At 42.2% G+C, this 15,283-nt stretch overlaps 1 protein-coding gene across 1 annotated transcript; it reads left to right on the forward strand.

The window, feature by feature from the left end:
- The first annotated feature begins 3,325 nt into the window (after nt 1-3,325).
- Nucleotides 3,326-13,952, forward strand: LOC132452563 (uncharacterized protein C18orf63-like). Its single transcript, XM_060045239.1, has 14 exons — nt 3,326-3,604; nt 4,101-4,229; nt 4,766-4,844; nt 6,088-6,144; nt 6,450-6,561; nt 7,509-7,550; nt 8,222-8,298; nt 8,502-8,614; nt 9,813-9,909; nt 10,091-10,176; nt 10,477-10,663; nt 11,280-12,122; nt 12,320-12,403; nt 13,566-13,952. The coding sequence occupies exons 2-14, from the start codon at nt 4,102-4,104 to the stop codon at nt 13,701-13,703; spliced, it is 2,043 nt and encodes a 680-aa protein (XP_059901222.1). The 5' UTR covers nt 3,326-3,604; nt 4,101; the 3' UTR covers nt 13,704-13,952.
- Nucleotides 13,953-15,283: the final 1,331 nt, after the last annotated feature.

Here is a 15,283-nt window from a genome sequence, read left to right on the forward strand (position 1 = left end):
CTCCGGCGACACCATTTGCTGCTGGATCAATGGGCGTGCTACTTCTAGGACCCCTGATTGGTGCGCTACTCGGTCAGTTATGTATGGCCTTGGTGGGGACCAGGGGCAAAGGTTCACAGACAGGAGTGCACTTATACCAAGCACGCGAACTAGGGACTCGCGGACTTGAGAGTTCGCACTTGGCAAGTCCGGACTTCAAGTAAAAATAGTATGTTAATATTATGAATGAATATAAATGAAAAGTTATGCGTATTCACACGGCAAGCCAGCTGTACCCTACATATAAACAATCAGTGGCTTGAAAAAGATTGTGAGATTGCCGTTTCTCAATTGTCCTATATAGCCTATTATTATATTATTGGAGAGTAGGCTATTGATATAAGAATTACGAACGAGCGAGAATAGAATAGAAAAACACACGCACACACAAACTCACAAACGATCAGATGGATCCGGACGGGTTTCCTCTATCAGCGACTAAATACAAAATAAAAAATTATATAAAACAAAACCCCTCTTTCATTTTAAAATAATAGTATGTAAATATGTTGAATGAATAGGCCTCCATCTTTGTTATACTTTTAAAATGTTCCTATATAGACTATTTTATAGCTTACATAATGATATTTTAAAACAGGAATGCGAAATGCATCCTGGGATATTTAATGGTCCCTACTCCCCAGGTCGCGAATTTTTTTTTTTGCAGGGTGGTAGCGGGAAGCTCGTGAATATTCATGAGGGAACTGATCCCTGATTGGCTGGGACTTGTTGGCTGGGACTTGGCTCGCTGGGACTTTAGAGGGCTTGTGTGAAAATCACGAACGCAAATGAATTAAACGTTGTTATATATCAACACGAATAATGTGACACATAATACCCACCTACTACACGGCAACTCTATAGCTACCTTTCTGTAAGTACAAACGTTTGCTCACTCGTCTAAAAGCCCCTGTGAAACTGTTATGTGTCACGGGGGCTACTGTAGTAAATCCTTTTTGTATTTATTATATTTTATAACGTTATGTATAGCGCATCGGCAAATTAATTAAACGTTGTTATAAATTAACACGAATCATTTTAGCAATAATTTGACACATGATACCCACCTATACGGCAACTCTATAGCTACCTTTCTGTAAGTACAAACGTTAGCTCACTCGTCTAAAAGCCCCTGTGAAACTGTTATGTGTCACAGCCTGGGCTACTGTAGTAAATCATTTTTTTATTTATTATATTTTATAACGTTATGTAGCCTATAGCGCATCGCAGTGCTTTCGGCAGCTGGTGATTGTTTCCAAGTTTTTTTTTTCTAATTGTTGTCGATCCATGTCTTGATATTTCCATTAAGATTCCATTCTGTTCTGTTTCTAGAAGTAGTGAGCATAATGGCAGGATTTATTAAAGCTTGCAACATTTGCCAGACCCATGTCAACTTTGAGGAGATGGAGCTGCTGGAGGTTAGGTGTAGATGGATAAGAATAAACCGTATGATTTCTGATAGGCCTATTTGTTCATAGTGGTTCTGCCACACCCCACAACCAATTACATTATAGAAAGAAGGGCCATAAAATCTGTAGGCCTATCCATAGAATATTTTCGCGTAGGGCTAAATTCATTTTAATATTGATTTTCACCTATCAATCCACCTACTACACGGCAACTCTATAGCTACCTTTCTGTAAGTGCCAAAACAAACGTTAGCTCGTAATGCTAACTCGTCTAAAAACAACTACTGTATAACATGTGTCACACTATTGATACAATGATTTGTGTTGATTTATAACAACGTTTCATTTATTTGCGTTCGTGATTTTCACAAGCCCTCTGTTTTCACAAGCCCTCTGACAAAGTCCCAGCGAGCCAAGTCCCAGCCAATGAGGGATGAGTTCCCTCATTAATATTCACGAGCTTCCCGCTACCACCCTGCAAAAAATAAACTCGCTCCCCGTCCGCCCATGGGGTCGGCCAATTTAAAAACGCATCAAGAACACTTCCGGGTTTTACGACATTCTCTGACAGTACTTGATGCGGACCAGGGCTGTTTCCCAAAGTGAAGGCTGCAGCCTTGCTAGGACGCGTCCTTGCTAGTCGCGTCCTATGGAGATGAGACTAGAGTGCTAGCTCGAGTGCTTCCTAGCGTTTGTAACGTCGGACTTTGGGAACGACTTGGTAGTGTGGAAGCGCTTCCGCTTCCGCCTTTTAATACTGCGTGTCCGCTTGTAAACACATGTGCGCTTATGAATAAAACATTGAAGCAATCAAGCTGATCGATATTTATTTGACTTTTGTCTGTTATGAATGCGGTCATGTCTCCTTCGCATGGAGCCTCTTTGGGGAAGTCACAAAAGCTTTGTTGTGGTTGATCGAATTGTCTATTAAAAGGAAAATCCATTCAATTTTTATAAAACTAAGTGAAATTGTCTGAGAACTTAATTCACGCATCACATTTACAGTACGGTTGATTACTATTATGCAGGGGGAAAAAGACCAAGAAAGAGATGATAAACGTGTATTTATTTGGATATATTATTTAACTGATCTGATTCATTCATTCATATATGCCTACAATCTACCAGTGCTTTGAACACATAAGTATATCATATAAAATACAATTAAATACGTTCATTAAAAATTACAAACATTGCAAATGATCGGTTGTGCATTAATTTTACAACATTGGATAGTGGCACTATCCCTTCCACCGGTAAACAAATGTTTGTGCGCCACCCTAAGGCGCACAAAAGCCTCCGTTTGCTGGGCTGACCCTAAAAAAAACGATTCAACTCAAACATAAATAGGTAGCCTATACATAAATAATTTCATCTTGTGAGCGAGTAAATTGACATTGGTGACAGTGGTGTTTAACACCAGCTACGTCCATGCAAAATATAGCAACGTATCATTAAGTTGCAAAAACGTTTGAAAAGTGGCACAGGTCTTTAGGCTTGATTATTTGCATTAACATGATGAATCTATAAAAAGCAATACGGCACAAAATATTTCTGAAAACTAATATAACTTCACTTCGTTTGAACGTGTACTGCTCTGCCATTTTCAAGAACCCGCCCAGTGAACGCAGAGGATTGTGGGTAGTTTTGGCTCGTCTAGGATGCAGCGATGCATCCTTGAAAAATCTCGGAATTCTCAAAAACAAAAGACGCAAAAATGGCGCGGCTTTCGAGTGTCCTCAACATTGGAACAGTGCTTGTCGGCGTTCTATGACGTAGCGTCCTTAAAAGGGCGGCCGTTGAGCATGCTTCCTTGACATTGGGAAACAGCATGGGAAACAGCCCAGAGCTGATGCGGACGTACTTGGGCTACGACTGATGACGTTTCACAAGAACGCAATACCTTATGTGTGGGTTTCAATGTTTAGTACTGCTTCATCCAAATCCCACATTCTACCAAAACCCCTCATTATGTTAAAAGCAAACTTAAATTGAATTGAGAAATTAGTTTATTTCAGAAATACACATATTAACATTTTTGGCGGGAGAAACTCGGCGTCAGTCGTCTCCTCTTGCTGACGTCACTGTACTTTTCCGCCATTCTTTTCCCATTTAACGTTCCATCACGAAATATCGAAAAACACTTTTCTTCACAGGTTTGTGTTTGACAACCATATGGTTCTAGTGGTCGACTCGACTATCACAGCAGATATTAAGTGGTTTTACTGTAGGATTATTCTAAGTGATATAAGTTTAAATCCTCCTATACGTATCACTTGTAATTATCACTGAATAACGTGTGGAGGCTTCTGCATCGCCTAGCATCGAAATGACTGCCTCCATTTAGGAAGCAAACAGAATCTGAATGTTCTTTATGGAGATAGTAGTAATGTTTTTTCATCATCTTCTTCTTGAAAGTATTGTGGTGACATTGTTATGTATGATACTGGCACAGCATTTCTCCTACGAGATGGAATATTTACTTGATTTAGGATTTTTCAATAACTTACTTAATATGTCAGAGCACGCTGAACAAAATGAATCCAATAATGCATTCTGATGTACCAGCCCTATACTCCACATTGATTTTATATGATATAGTTAACATCTTATTTTAATGATTTTTTTATTGTGGCTCTGTCGTCTGTCTAGTATGAGTGCAGGCAGGGAGCAGTCTCTGTTCTTCATCAGTCTTCCCGACCAGAGGAAGCTGTGTTCGGTCTCGCTGTCCCTCCAGGTGAGCCCAGCGGACCGCAGGAACCAGCAGATCACAACCTGCAGGTATGGAGGAGGCTTACCCGGTGTTCTGTAGCGTGTTACTATGATGACTGCCTCACTGTGCATGATGGACCCTTTACACAAAGGGGTCCTTAACCCAAATTTTGGGTCTGCTCTTTTTACGTCCCTTGGCATTGGCAATAGACAAAACTGATAAGTAACCACACTTTGATGCATAAATGTATCTTGTTGGGGCCACACGTTTGTGAAGCCTGCTATGACATCTCTGTGAAAATGGTTAATTCAGGTGCCAATATTCCCAGTCTATCCAGAAAAGAATGTTAAATAATTGACAATAAAAGTTAATGGATTGTTGAAGAAATCAGAAACACAAAAGTATCCATTAACGTTTGTTCGTGTGTGTGTGTGTGTGTGTGTGTGTGTGTGTGTGTGTGTGTGTGTGTGTGTGTGTGTGTGTGTGTATGTGTGTGTGTGTGTGTGTGTGTGTGTGTGTGTGTGTGTGTGTGTGTGTGTGTGTGTGTGTGCGTGTGTGTGTACGTGTGTGTGTGTGTGTGTGTGTACGTGTGTGTGTGTTCTAGGGAATTGGTGCTGCTGTACTCTGACATTTTCGCATCTCCTGCTTTGAATTCCTTTACGGATATCTGGCTAATCATGGCTGTAAGACTGACGCGCGCGCACTAGGGCTGTAACGATACGCGTATCGAAACCGAAATCGCGACACTCAAAGCCACGAACCTGTCTCGCGGTGTGAGAAGGCAGAAGCGCGATATGCCCTTTCTAACTCTCCGGTCAAATTGTCCGATTGAAATGTGCTAATAATTGTCTAAATAATAGTCTGCTGACACCGCCCCCTCCTATCGATGCCGTAAGTATGCGACGAGATGCCCTCTCTGTGATGACAGCTCTCCGTGGCTACGGAGGATTGCATTTCTCCACAGCCGTCGAAGTCCTCATATGCGATATGAACGACATTTATCCAGAGTGGGCCAAGCGCGAAAAAAATTGCCTCTCTGTGATCCTGTCTCTATTGTTTTGTGTGATTTGACTGGCAGTTTGTCTGCTTATAGGTCGGAATGAAGCGGCCACCAATTATTGACAGGATGGGTACTTTATTCTACCGGACTCGTTCGCTTCTTCACTAGACACACGCGCTACCGCTCGCTCTCCTCGCTCGTCCACTCACTCGCTGACGTCACTCACACACGCATACGCACACTGCCAATCTCGCGCACACACATATGCTACTCCTAACAATATGCCTCGTTATTGCGACGTTCATGTTAAGACGTTCATGTTTTCCCCATCTATTGAAAGTTAGGCTATTGAACATGTTGCATTCTATACGGCCTGATTATGTCATTATTTAAGCTACATAGTCTAATAAGAAGCGCTAATAAGGATATTTGACTGAACCAACCAAACAGTTGAGGGTTTTTGCCTACCAGCAAAAAGCATCCTCCAACTGCAATCTTTGGTTATTTCTTTATTAATTTAGCTATACTTTAATAGTATTCTTTCTGTTCAAATCTGTTCAGTGTTCCAAATTATTAGTTATTAAATGTTACATTAAGTTAATTGGTATATAAGTGTTGTTTCAATAAAATGCTTTTTAAATTTAAAAAAATCGTGGGATGTATCAAACCGTGGGTCAAAAATTGTGATACAAACCGAATCGTGAGTTTGTGTATCGTTACAGCCCTAGCGCACACACACACACACACACACACACACACACACACACACACACACACACACACACACACACACATCTACCAAGGCCAATGGTACTATCAGTCCAACTGTTATTTCTTCATCTGTATTTAATTCACTTCCACAATTCATTGTGTAAGTATATTAGAGACATGCTTGTTGTGACGATTGCAAGTAACTTCTCTTTCAGATGCCATTTTATAAGAAAGGGATCATCCAAGCTTATGGGCACCGACACAACCTCCAGGTAAGTGCACAGATAGATAGAAAGACAGTGCAAATGTTTTCCTTACATTTCTGTATCAATGAGTTCTATATTATTATTGACATATGATATGTAATTATATATCATATGTAAATTGTGCGTGTGCGTTACTTCATTCCAACATGCCTTGTTTCTAATAAGAGGAAGTCTTTGGTGCTGTATGTTGTTTGTGTGTGTGTGTGTGTGTGTGTGTGTGTGTGTGTGTGTGTGTGTGTGTGTGTGTGTGTGTGTGTGTGTGTGTGTGTGTGTGTGTGTGTGTGTGTGTGTGTGTGTGTGTGTGAGAGAAGCTGGGTACACCACAGTGTGTGTTGCCAGGTATTCTTCAGTGCTGTATGTCCTACTCCCTGACCACAAGACTGGCCCCCTGCTGGAACAAGGCTGGACCTTACCTTCTCTCAGGTACACACACAAAGCCCCTGCTGTCCGACCATATCTCGGTCTGTTTGGTCGGCCTTTCTGGCTGTCTGTGTAGGCACGGTATACACATGAACCCTCATCATTATAATGCTAGGGCTTGTTTCATTGGTTCACTATTTAACCCATGTTTTATCACATCAGATGTCCTAAATAAAGTATTGCCTCTGCTTACCAGCCTTCACCTTGTACCCACTTTATATCTGATATGGAATTGCCCTATGGCCTCTGTGTGTTGATGTGTTGGTGTGTGTGTTGATGTGTTGGTGTGTGTGTTGATGTGTGTCTGGTTAACACTCAGTTTAAACTCATATAAACCCTTATTGCAGCACACATACTGTCACACGTACACACACACGCACAAACACCCACGCACATAAACACAAAACCTGATCAGACAAACAAGGAACTATCTGTTTGAACCTCGTGTGTGTGTGTGTGTGTGTGTGTGTTTGTTTTATGATAAGAGCCCTAAGAAGGCTTCTCTATCCTTGGACTTCAAGGTCAGCATAATTGAAACCTGGTCCTGTAAATCTGTGTCCACAACAAAATGGTTGCCATTTCTCTCAAATGTCCCTCATGTGTGAATACCAGATGATATTTAAAGGTGATTGGCTATGTAATGCTCCATATCGGCGTTGTCTCTATCAGATCAGTGTATTCACTCAATCTCACTTAGATAAACCTAATCGGGTGAGACTAGGCAACACCTTGTATTCCTCTCTGTTGCTGTGATTCCAGTTGAACTGGCTGATGCATCTTAGTATTATATCAACTTCAGGACATTGTAACCAGTTAGTAGTCATTAGACATTCATAAGTATGAAATATTGAATTCAAAATCCAAGTCAAATGTCAAAATCATGCCTTGTGTTGTAAGTGTGTTACACAACCTTAATTACCAAATGACGTTCTTGTCGTCTTCCTTGCCAGGAAAGGAGTTTCTGACTGAGAGTGGGAGGATGAACGCTGTCCGTAAGTTACAGTATGGCCAGGCCACTCATTGCATCAGCATTATCTCCAAAGCACCGTGGAAATAATATCTTATTTCTCACCTACTGCATTCCCAGTTATATTATTCAATACTTCAACAACGAGACACAGAACAAATCATCTAGCCACTATAATAACTATATTATTAATAATGAATTGATTATCTTACCTCAGATCTAATCAATCTGTAAGACCTAACATTTGGTTTAATCTAATCTTGAAGGATCCAATCTAATTCCTCACATGTTTTTTCCCAGAATGATAGATAGGTGTGTAGTTTTCATCCATCAGGGGAAGTTAAGGGTAATGAGCAGCTTTCATGAAGAAATCCTGTTTTTCTTGTGTTGAATTGTGGAAGTTGGATACAATCTGAATTCCTTTCCCTGTCATTTAACCCACTCTTGCTTACAGCTCCATTGTTACGATCAGTTATTGGATAAGATAAACACGGCTCATCTGCTGTAATGCTGCCACCTGCTGTTCATGGCTGACATGCCATTGTGTACCTGTGTGTGTGTGTGTGTGTGTGTGTGTGTGTGTGTGTGTGTGTGTGTACTGTATGTGTGTGTGTGTGTGTGTGTGTGTATGTACTGTATGTGTGTGTGTGTGTGTGTGTGTGTGTGTGTGTGTGTGTGTGTGTGTGTGTGTGGTAGGCATGGAGTTGAACGCTAGTGCAAACCAGATATGCATTTGCGTTGAGGCTAACACTGTTACACTGCCCCCAACTAAAGTGAGTTAACACAGTAATGCAAACATGTGTTTTATTATACCATTAAGACATTTACTGATACTCAGGCAGATGTATGGCTGTCTATTTATGTCTTGTGTGTGTGTGTGTGTGTGTGTGTGTGTGTGTGTGTGTGTGTGTGTGTGTGTGTGTGTGTGTGTGTGTGTGTGTGTGTGTGTGTGTGTCTGCGTGTGTGTGGGTTCTAGTTGGAGGACTTTGACTTTCCGCCCATGGTTCTGAGGAGCTTCTCCAGTCAGATGGGCGGGGTCCTTCACACCTCTACAGGGGGGCCGTCCAGCTGGTGCTACGTCCTGCCCAGGTACTCCCCCCCCCCCCCCCCCCCCCCTGATTGGATCAGACTTACTGTACTATTCACCTGGGGGGTCATTTACACATGGGGACTGTCAGCTTCTGTTGCATACACTACTGTTGTTCAAGTCTTTATACTTTCTATTTTATGTATTTCTGTTATTCTAAATTCTCTGATATCTTTGCTTGTAACCATGAGGCTGCAGTCAAAGAAAGGTTTGCGCGTAAGAATTGATCTTCTCCTGAATACTTATACATTTGTTATGTTGACACTGACAATAAACTTTGTAACGTTGTGTAACCTTGTAATATAAAAAACGCATCCACCACTTCAAACCGCTTGGTTATTTGAATGGTATGTCAATGTTCGCTATGGGTTTCCCCACCCATGTTGGAGCTTATGCAGGCAGGTTGGACGTACGATTCTCCTACAACAGTTCCAGTGTTTCCCACAGACCAAGGACCAATGTGTGGTGGTGCGGGGGGGGGTAGTATCATATATATATATACGCCATCGGTGGGTTCATGTGTTAGCATCGTCGTTCTCGCTCCGTGTGTGTGTGTGAGAATGACAGGGAGAACGAGTGCTATGCAGAGATGAATGGACGGAACGATTTTTAGATTTCCAAATCGCGTTATTAAAAAAATATATATATTAAAAAAAAAAATATATATATATATATATATATATATATATATATATTAAAAAAAAAAAAAAGACAGAATCAATTCGTGGCGCTCGATGTTGATTCTGTGGCGCCGCGCCACACAATGGTCTATGTATGGGAAACACTGAGTTCTGTACAGACAAAGGTCGCAACCAGTGAACCAATCAGGCTATCTCAAGTTAGCAGAGTCCAAAGTGTGCTTGATTAAATTTCTTAAATTTGCTTGCTTCATCTGAGTAGCAGCCTGGAACAACAACCTTTTATAACAATCCATAAAAAAGTATTTTAATTGAACTGCATCATTAAGCAGAAAATGACAAACAATAAGTAATCATCAGTTAGATTTGTATGATTTTCTATCAACTAATAAATTAACTGTTGCAGCAGACTTTGTTGCAGCAAACATATTTTGAGAGATGTACTGGAATTAAACAATATAAATCATGCATTCAGACAACTCACAACTCACACACTACCAATATCTACCAGAGAGAGGCGCTAACATCGCAAAATGTAATATCTACTACTTTTGTGTTTCAGTATGAAGAGAGGACAGATTATTAGCATTAGTCATCAACTGCCCATCGACAGCCCATTCAAGTGCTACCAAGACCTACAGAAACACTGGCACAGCCTGGTACACACACACACACACACACACACACACACACACACACACACACACACACACACATACTAATAAACGTGCATGCATGCACAAATATACACATTACAATAGACAGACTCAAACAGACATACAAAGTTTTGTTTGTGTGTGTGTGTTTATCTATTTATGTATGTGTGTATTTGTGTTTCAGTACGGCTACAATCTACCGGAGCAGAGAGTTGAAGAAACAATCTACTGCAGTGTTTACTTTAAATTGGTAGGAGAAAGACTCTTCACGTATCCTTTCAACCTTAACAATCTTCTTAATTCATCCAGTCATCCAAAGTAATTGATCAACAGTACGGAATTAGATATTTGACATTGTTTTGATATCTTTCCAACAAATTTATATTAATTTCTTTCTATCTTTGTTGAATTAAGTTTTTCGTTTGTTCTTTCTTTCCTTCTTTCTGTATTTCTGTCTCTTTCTTTGATGTCTTTATTTCAAGCCTATATATACCCACAAATGTAACTCCTATACTCAAAGTTCTGTACTCCAAATCTTAGAGGTCAGTCTTTGACTCGCGTCTCCTCCAGTTACCCTCTGAGCTGCATTAGACTGCAGCCCGTGCACTGCTGTCCCAGGGTCAACCTGCAGGGGGCAATCTACCCCTTCATATCAGACCTTGTGGACAGACTGCAGAGTATCTGTGGCCTACCAGTCCGTATGACCAGTCAACCCTGCTACCCCACCAGTAGTCTGACCAGCTCAGGGTCAGCACAGGTATGCATGAAGACACACACATACACACACTCCAACACATTGCACACACGAACACACAAATTTAAATCATGTACATGCAAACCACAAATAACATAATTTCACAAATGCCAAAAGTCTTACATGTTAGCAGTTACCTTAACCAGTTGTAAAGCAGCACATAATCTTCAATATACATGATGTGACGAATGGATCGCAGACCATGCCATTAGTACTGTCTTCGACAAGCAAGTTAAATTAAAGGATAGAAACACTGTTTGAGCATTAAAAAGCAGAAGGTAGACGTCATTATGCCTGATCGAGGAACATTGTAGTCATCTCCTAATTAACTTTCTTTGGAAGCTAAAATTCTCATTTAAATGACAGTCCTTGATCTGTAAATTAAGTAAAAACAGATTCTTATATAAGTCAATTAACGTTTGTTAATAGATAGAGTGAATTTTGGTATAATTAATTTGCACAACCTAGCAATTACCTAATATATGAACCATTGTTGCTCACAAAAAACGACATTCAAGCAAGATAATGAGATTCTTCTCCTCCCCCCCCCTCCTCCTCTCCCCCCTCCTCTCCCCCCTCCTCTCCTGTTTTCCCTTCTATTCCTACTGCCCAACCCCAGGTGTTGGATGGTAAACCGGTCAACCTTGCCACCAGATCCGCCCACCGTCCGGTTCTCACCCAGCTTCCTGCCCCAGCTGCCCCAGCTGTACAGCCCTCGTTTGGGCTACAACTGCCAGGCAGGTCCCCTGTGTCCCTTCAGCCTGGAGGTGGCAGCCTTGGAGGGCGAAGGGAGGATGTGTGCGTAGGGGTGGAACATGAAGAAGGAGTTTACCGGTCTAACGGCACTCCGACTCAAAGGCAGACCTTGGTTCAGGGGAGAGCGAATACTTTCTCCGCCTCTGCAACCACTGCATCCTCGCAGTCCCCATCTCCCTCAGCACCCCCCCTCAAGCTGGTCCCCGTCTTCAGGAACAGGGTTCTCACCCGCCACGTCGACGTGACCCAACTCCTGGCCCAGGAACAGGAGAACCAGAGGAGGGGAGGGGCAGCGGAGGGCGGGAGAGCCACACTGGCCACCTACACCAACAAGAGAGCCGCGCCTGCTACCTCCTCTCCCTCCCCCTCAGATCTCTGCTTGGCATCCTCCTCGTCCTCGTCCTCTCTTCACTCCTCTTCGTTTGTTTGGTCCCAGAGACCCCACAATCCCATAGTACCTCCCCCACCTTCCCTCCCCAGCTTCACCCATCGATCCAAATCAAGGGAGGTCAACACCCACCGACTGACACATGACCGCCCCCCTGTAGCCAATCCCACCTCAGCTCCCGTCCCTAACAAACAATCAAACCCCAAGATGAACCCCAGCGCCAGCAAGATGGCTGACGTCAAGTCTGGATGTGAAACACCGTTGACCCTCAAGCCTCCTGCACATGTGGTACAATTCGATGTTCCCAGCGACAAAGGAGTGAGTACAACTCATTGGATGCTGCCTAGCAGAGGTTTAAAAAACGTTTGTGATTAATGTTCTACGAATGCACTCCGATATATGTTATAGCCAAGTACCGCTTTCTCCGGTACAAAATATTTTGGGCAGGGAAATTCCTTTAAGCATAAAGAATACATGTCATTTTTATTTATAAACATATAAACATTCCACTCCAGGGGGAGTGTTTTGAGTCCAAGCCGAAGAGACCCAAGCCGAAACTACAAGAGGTGGATGTGGAGTGGATGGCCAAGAACAACCAGGTGCCACCCGGGGAGAGGGGGGGTGATCAGAGAACACACATCGCTCTGTTCTCCCGAACAAAGTGCTTCCCTTCCGTCGCTTTATCCATCATTTCTCCTTCCAGGAATTTATCCTCAACTTTGTCATTCCCATATATTTCCTTTCCTTTTGACCTTCCTCCTCCTTTCCGATTTCTCCTTTCTACCATCTGTTCTTCATTACAGTTTTCCTTCCATATTTCCTTCCATGGTTGGATTCTTCCATCCTTCTAAACTATTTCTAACCCTTGCATATGTCCTTCCTTCCTTGTTCCTATCACATTCCATACATTACGTGTCTGAAAAGCCAAAGATTCAAAATGAAAGCCAAAAGTCAGAAAGTCTCAGCATGCAGACAGCTCTTCTCTCTGTAGATTAAGAATGCATTTTCAAAGAGAGGTCATAAATTAATAAAGTCAGGGACTAGAAGGCCACTATAACTAACGATTTATATCAGGATTTGGGGAAGAGTTATATCAGTGTAGACAGAGGGTTTAGTACTACATACATATACGCTGTGTGTTAGTGCATGCGTGTGTGTTTGTGCATGTGTGCATGCGTGGGCACACGCCGGTGCATGCGTGTGTTTCACCATAGTTTCCCTTTAAAAACGAGGCAGTTAACAGTGTTGATGCGATGGAGTGTCTGGGGGAGACTGCAGAGCTTACATAAACCTTGTGTAGATAACAGCTTCATCCATCACTTTAACAACGCACCATTTAACAACCTCAACACACTCATTTTCTCCAGCACTGACCATAACCACCAGTATACCCGTCACAGGCTTTCCCCAGAATCACCAGCTCCAGTTCAGCAACACTGTTGTCGTAAAGTGGGTGACTTTGTTTAGACTTTGCACGCCCATGGATTTACGGGAACTTCAATGTGTGTTTGTGTCAGATTGTGTTTGTGTTTGTCTGTCTGTGTGCGTGTGTATGTGTGGATCTGTTTTTCTTGTGGTGTTGTGGTGGATCATTTTTACGAGAGGGGCACTGTTGATGTTAGGAATTTATAGGTGTTATGCCACAGCATCTTGACCATCTAAGTTAAATACTTAATACCCCCCCCATCTCTCTCCCCCCTTTGATCTTTCTCTCTTCCTCCATCTCTCTCTCGCTCTCTCATTCTCTCTCTATCACGCTAGCTATCCAAGGTGAACTCTGCAACCCTATTGGCCTGGCTAAGAGGAAGGGGCGCTGCCGTCCGTGTGAAAGACAAGAAGGAGGAGCTAATGTTGAGGGTCATGGGCTGTTTGGGTGACTTACATACACATGCACAGTGATAATGAAGATTCTCTAAAATGGTTGATGTGAAACTCATTACTCATTACATTGCTACGTTCGAAAGTAATTGCACATCACAGGTTCCATGTTTTGAATACACGTTTCTCCTTTGCTTACGGTTTTTGATTGGTGGTTAATGCCCTAAATCCTACTGAAATACTTATACTTTATATATATATTCATGTTAATGTTGTACTTTCGGTTTAATTGATACTGAAGCTTGGTTGTATTAAAGGAGGTTTCAAATACTTTGTTGTTTGGATGCACTTTCTGATTGTGAAGTCAGTAGCTGGCTGGGTGAAGACTGTCGACCAGAGTCAGCTTTTTCCATGGAAACCAGTCCCACTGATTTCCATGCAGTGTGTGTGTGTGCATGTGTTTCTGTACGTTGTGTGAGTAATAATCAAAATAAATATGGCTAGCCTCTGGAAGGCATATAAGTTCTTTCTGTCTTTGGCCACAAAAACTGACAACTAATGTGGATTTTTTTGTTAACTCCACATTACAGTTTGTCCATACAACTATGCAGTATTTCCCAATTGAGGTTGTGTTTTCCCCTTGCACTCAATCACACACTTTAACGACATGTTGCTGTTGAAATGTACACATGAATTACACCATCCCCCCCACACACACACACACACACCCTGTGTTGGTGCTGAAGCTGCACTCTGAGGGAAGTGGAAATGCAGTTTTCTGAGCCCTCACATCAAGGGGGATGGGGCTTCTGGATCCGTTTTCAGGGCTGTTTGGATGAGTGATCCTCAGCGTTTTCTCACACTCAAGAATCAGCTTCCATCTTACTTTCTCATTATTTCGTTAAACTCTCTCCTTTCTGTCTTTCTTTCCTTGCATTCTTTATTTATGTCTTGCTTTCTTCATTCATGCTTTGTTCCTTTCTTTCACCTCTATTTTTGTATTCCTTCAATTTTTCCATTCCAGCTCTAACCTTTCCACAGCTGTTACTCCCTCTTGCTAGGGTCTGTGGCTTGTTTCTGTGACAACCATGACACATACCCATGGCCGACTGCCAACGGTGATGACATGACAAATTGAACTCAACATATCCCCAGCCCGTGCTCTGAACCTCTTTGTTTTATTCTTTTAAACGTTTTGCTGAAGTTGGGTCTTGGTCAATAACTTTTATATTTCAGTGCATCGTAGTTTTCTCCCAGGGTTCACATGCAGTGTGACCGTGTGCGTTTGTCTACATAGAACTAGACAGCATGTCTTTCACTGCTGTTTTTTCCAATTAATGCTGTACCTTCCTCTCTCAATCACACCCACGTGTCGCTGTTCCAGTGTACACATAAACAGCGTAACACATACGCACACACACACCCTGTGTTGGTGCTGAAGCTGCACTCTGAGTGAAGTGGAAATGCAGCTTTCTGAGCCCTCACATCAAGGGAGGAACAAACTGGCGCTGAGGCTGTTTTGATGAGAGTTCCTCAGCGTTCTCCCTAATGAGACCAGCAGGCTTCCATGCAGCTTTTTTCTTTCTTTCTCTCTTTATTTTTTACTGTTTTCCTCCTTTCTTTTTCTCGTTGTTTCGTTCTCCCCTCCCTCCTTTCTTTAT

The sequence above is a fragment of the Gadus macrocephalus genome, chromosome 23 (assembly GCF_031168955.1).
Source record: "Gadus macrocephalus chromosome 23, ASM3116895v1".
In the NCBI taxonomy this organism is placed as follows: Eukaryota; Metazoa; Chordata; class Actinopteri; order Gadiformes; family Gadidae; genus Gadus; species Gadus macrocephalus.

What these genes read in the sequence shown, in the direction of transcription:
- LOC132452563 (XM_060045239.1), top strand. Translation starts at nt 4,102, where the DNA reads ATGAGTGCAGGCAGGGAGCAGTCTCTGTTCTTCATCAGTCTTCCCGAC. An exon ending in TTACACTGCCCCCAACTAAA is followed by an intron (nt 8,299 to 8,501) that starts GTGAGTTAACAC and finishes TGTGGGTTCTAG; the next exon opens with TTGGAGGACTTTGACTTTCC. An exon ending in CCAGCTCAGGGTCAGCACAG is followed by an intron (nt 10,664 to 11,279) that starts GTATGCATGAAG and finishes GCCCAACCCCAG; the next exon opens with GTGTTGGATGGTAAACCGGT.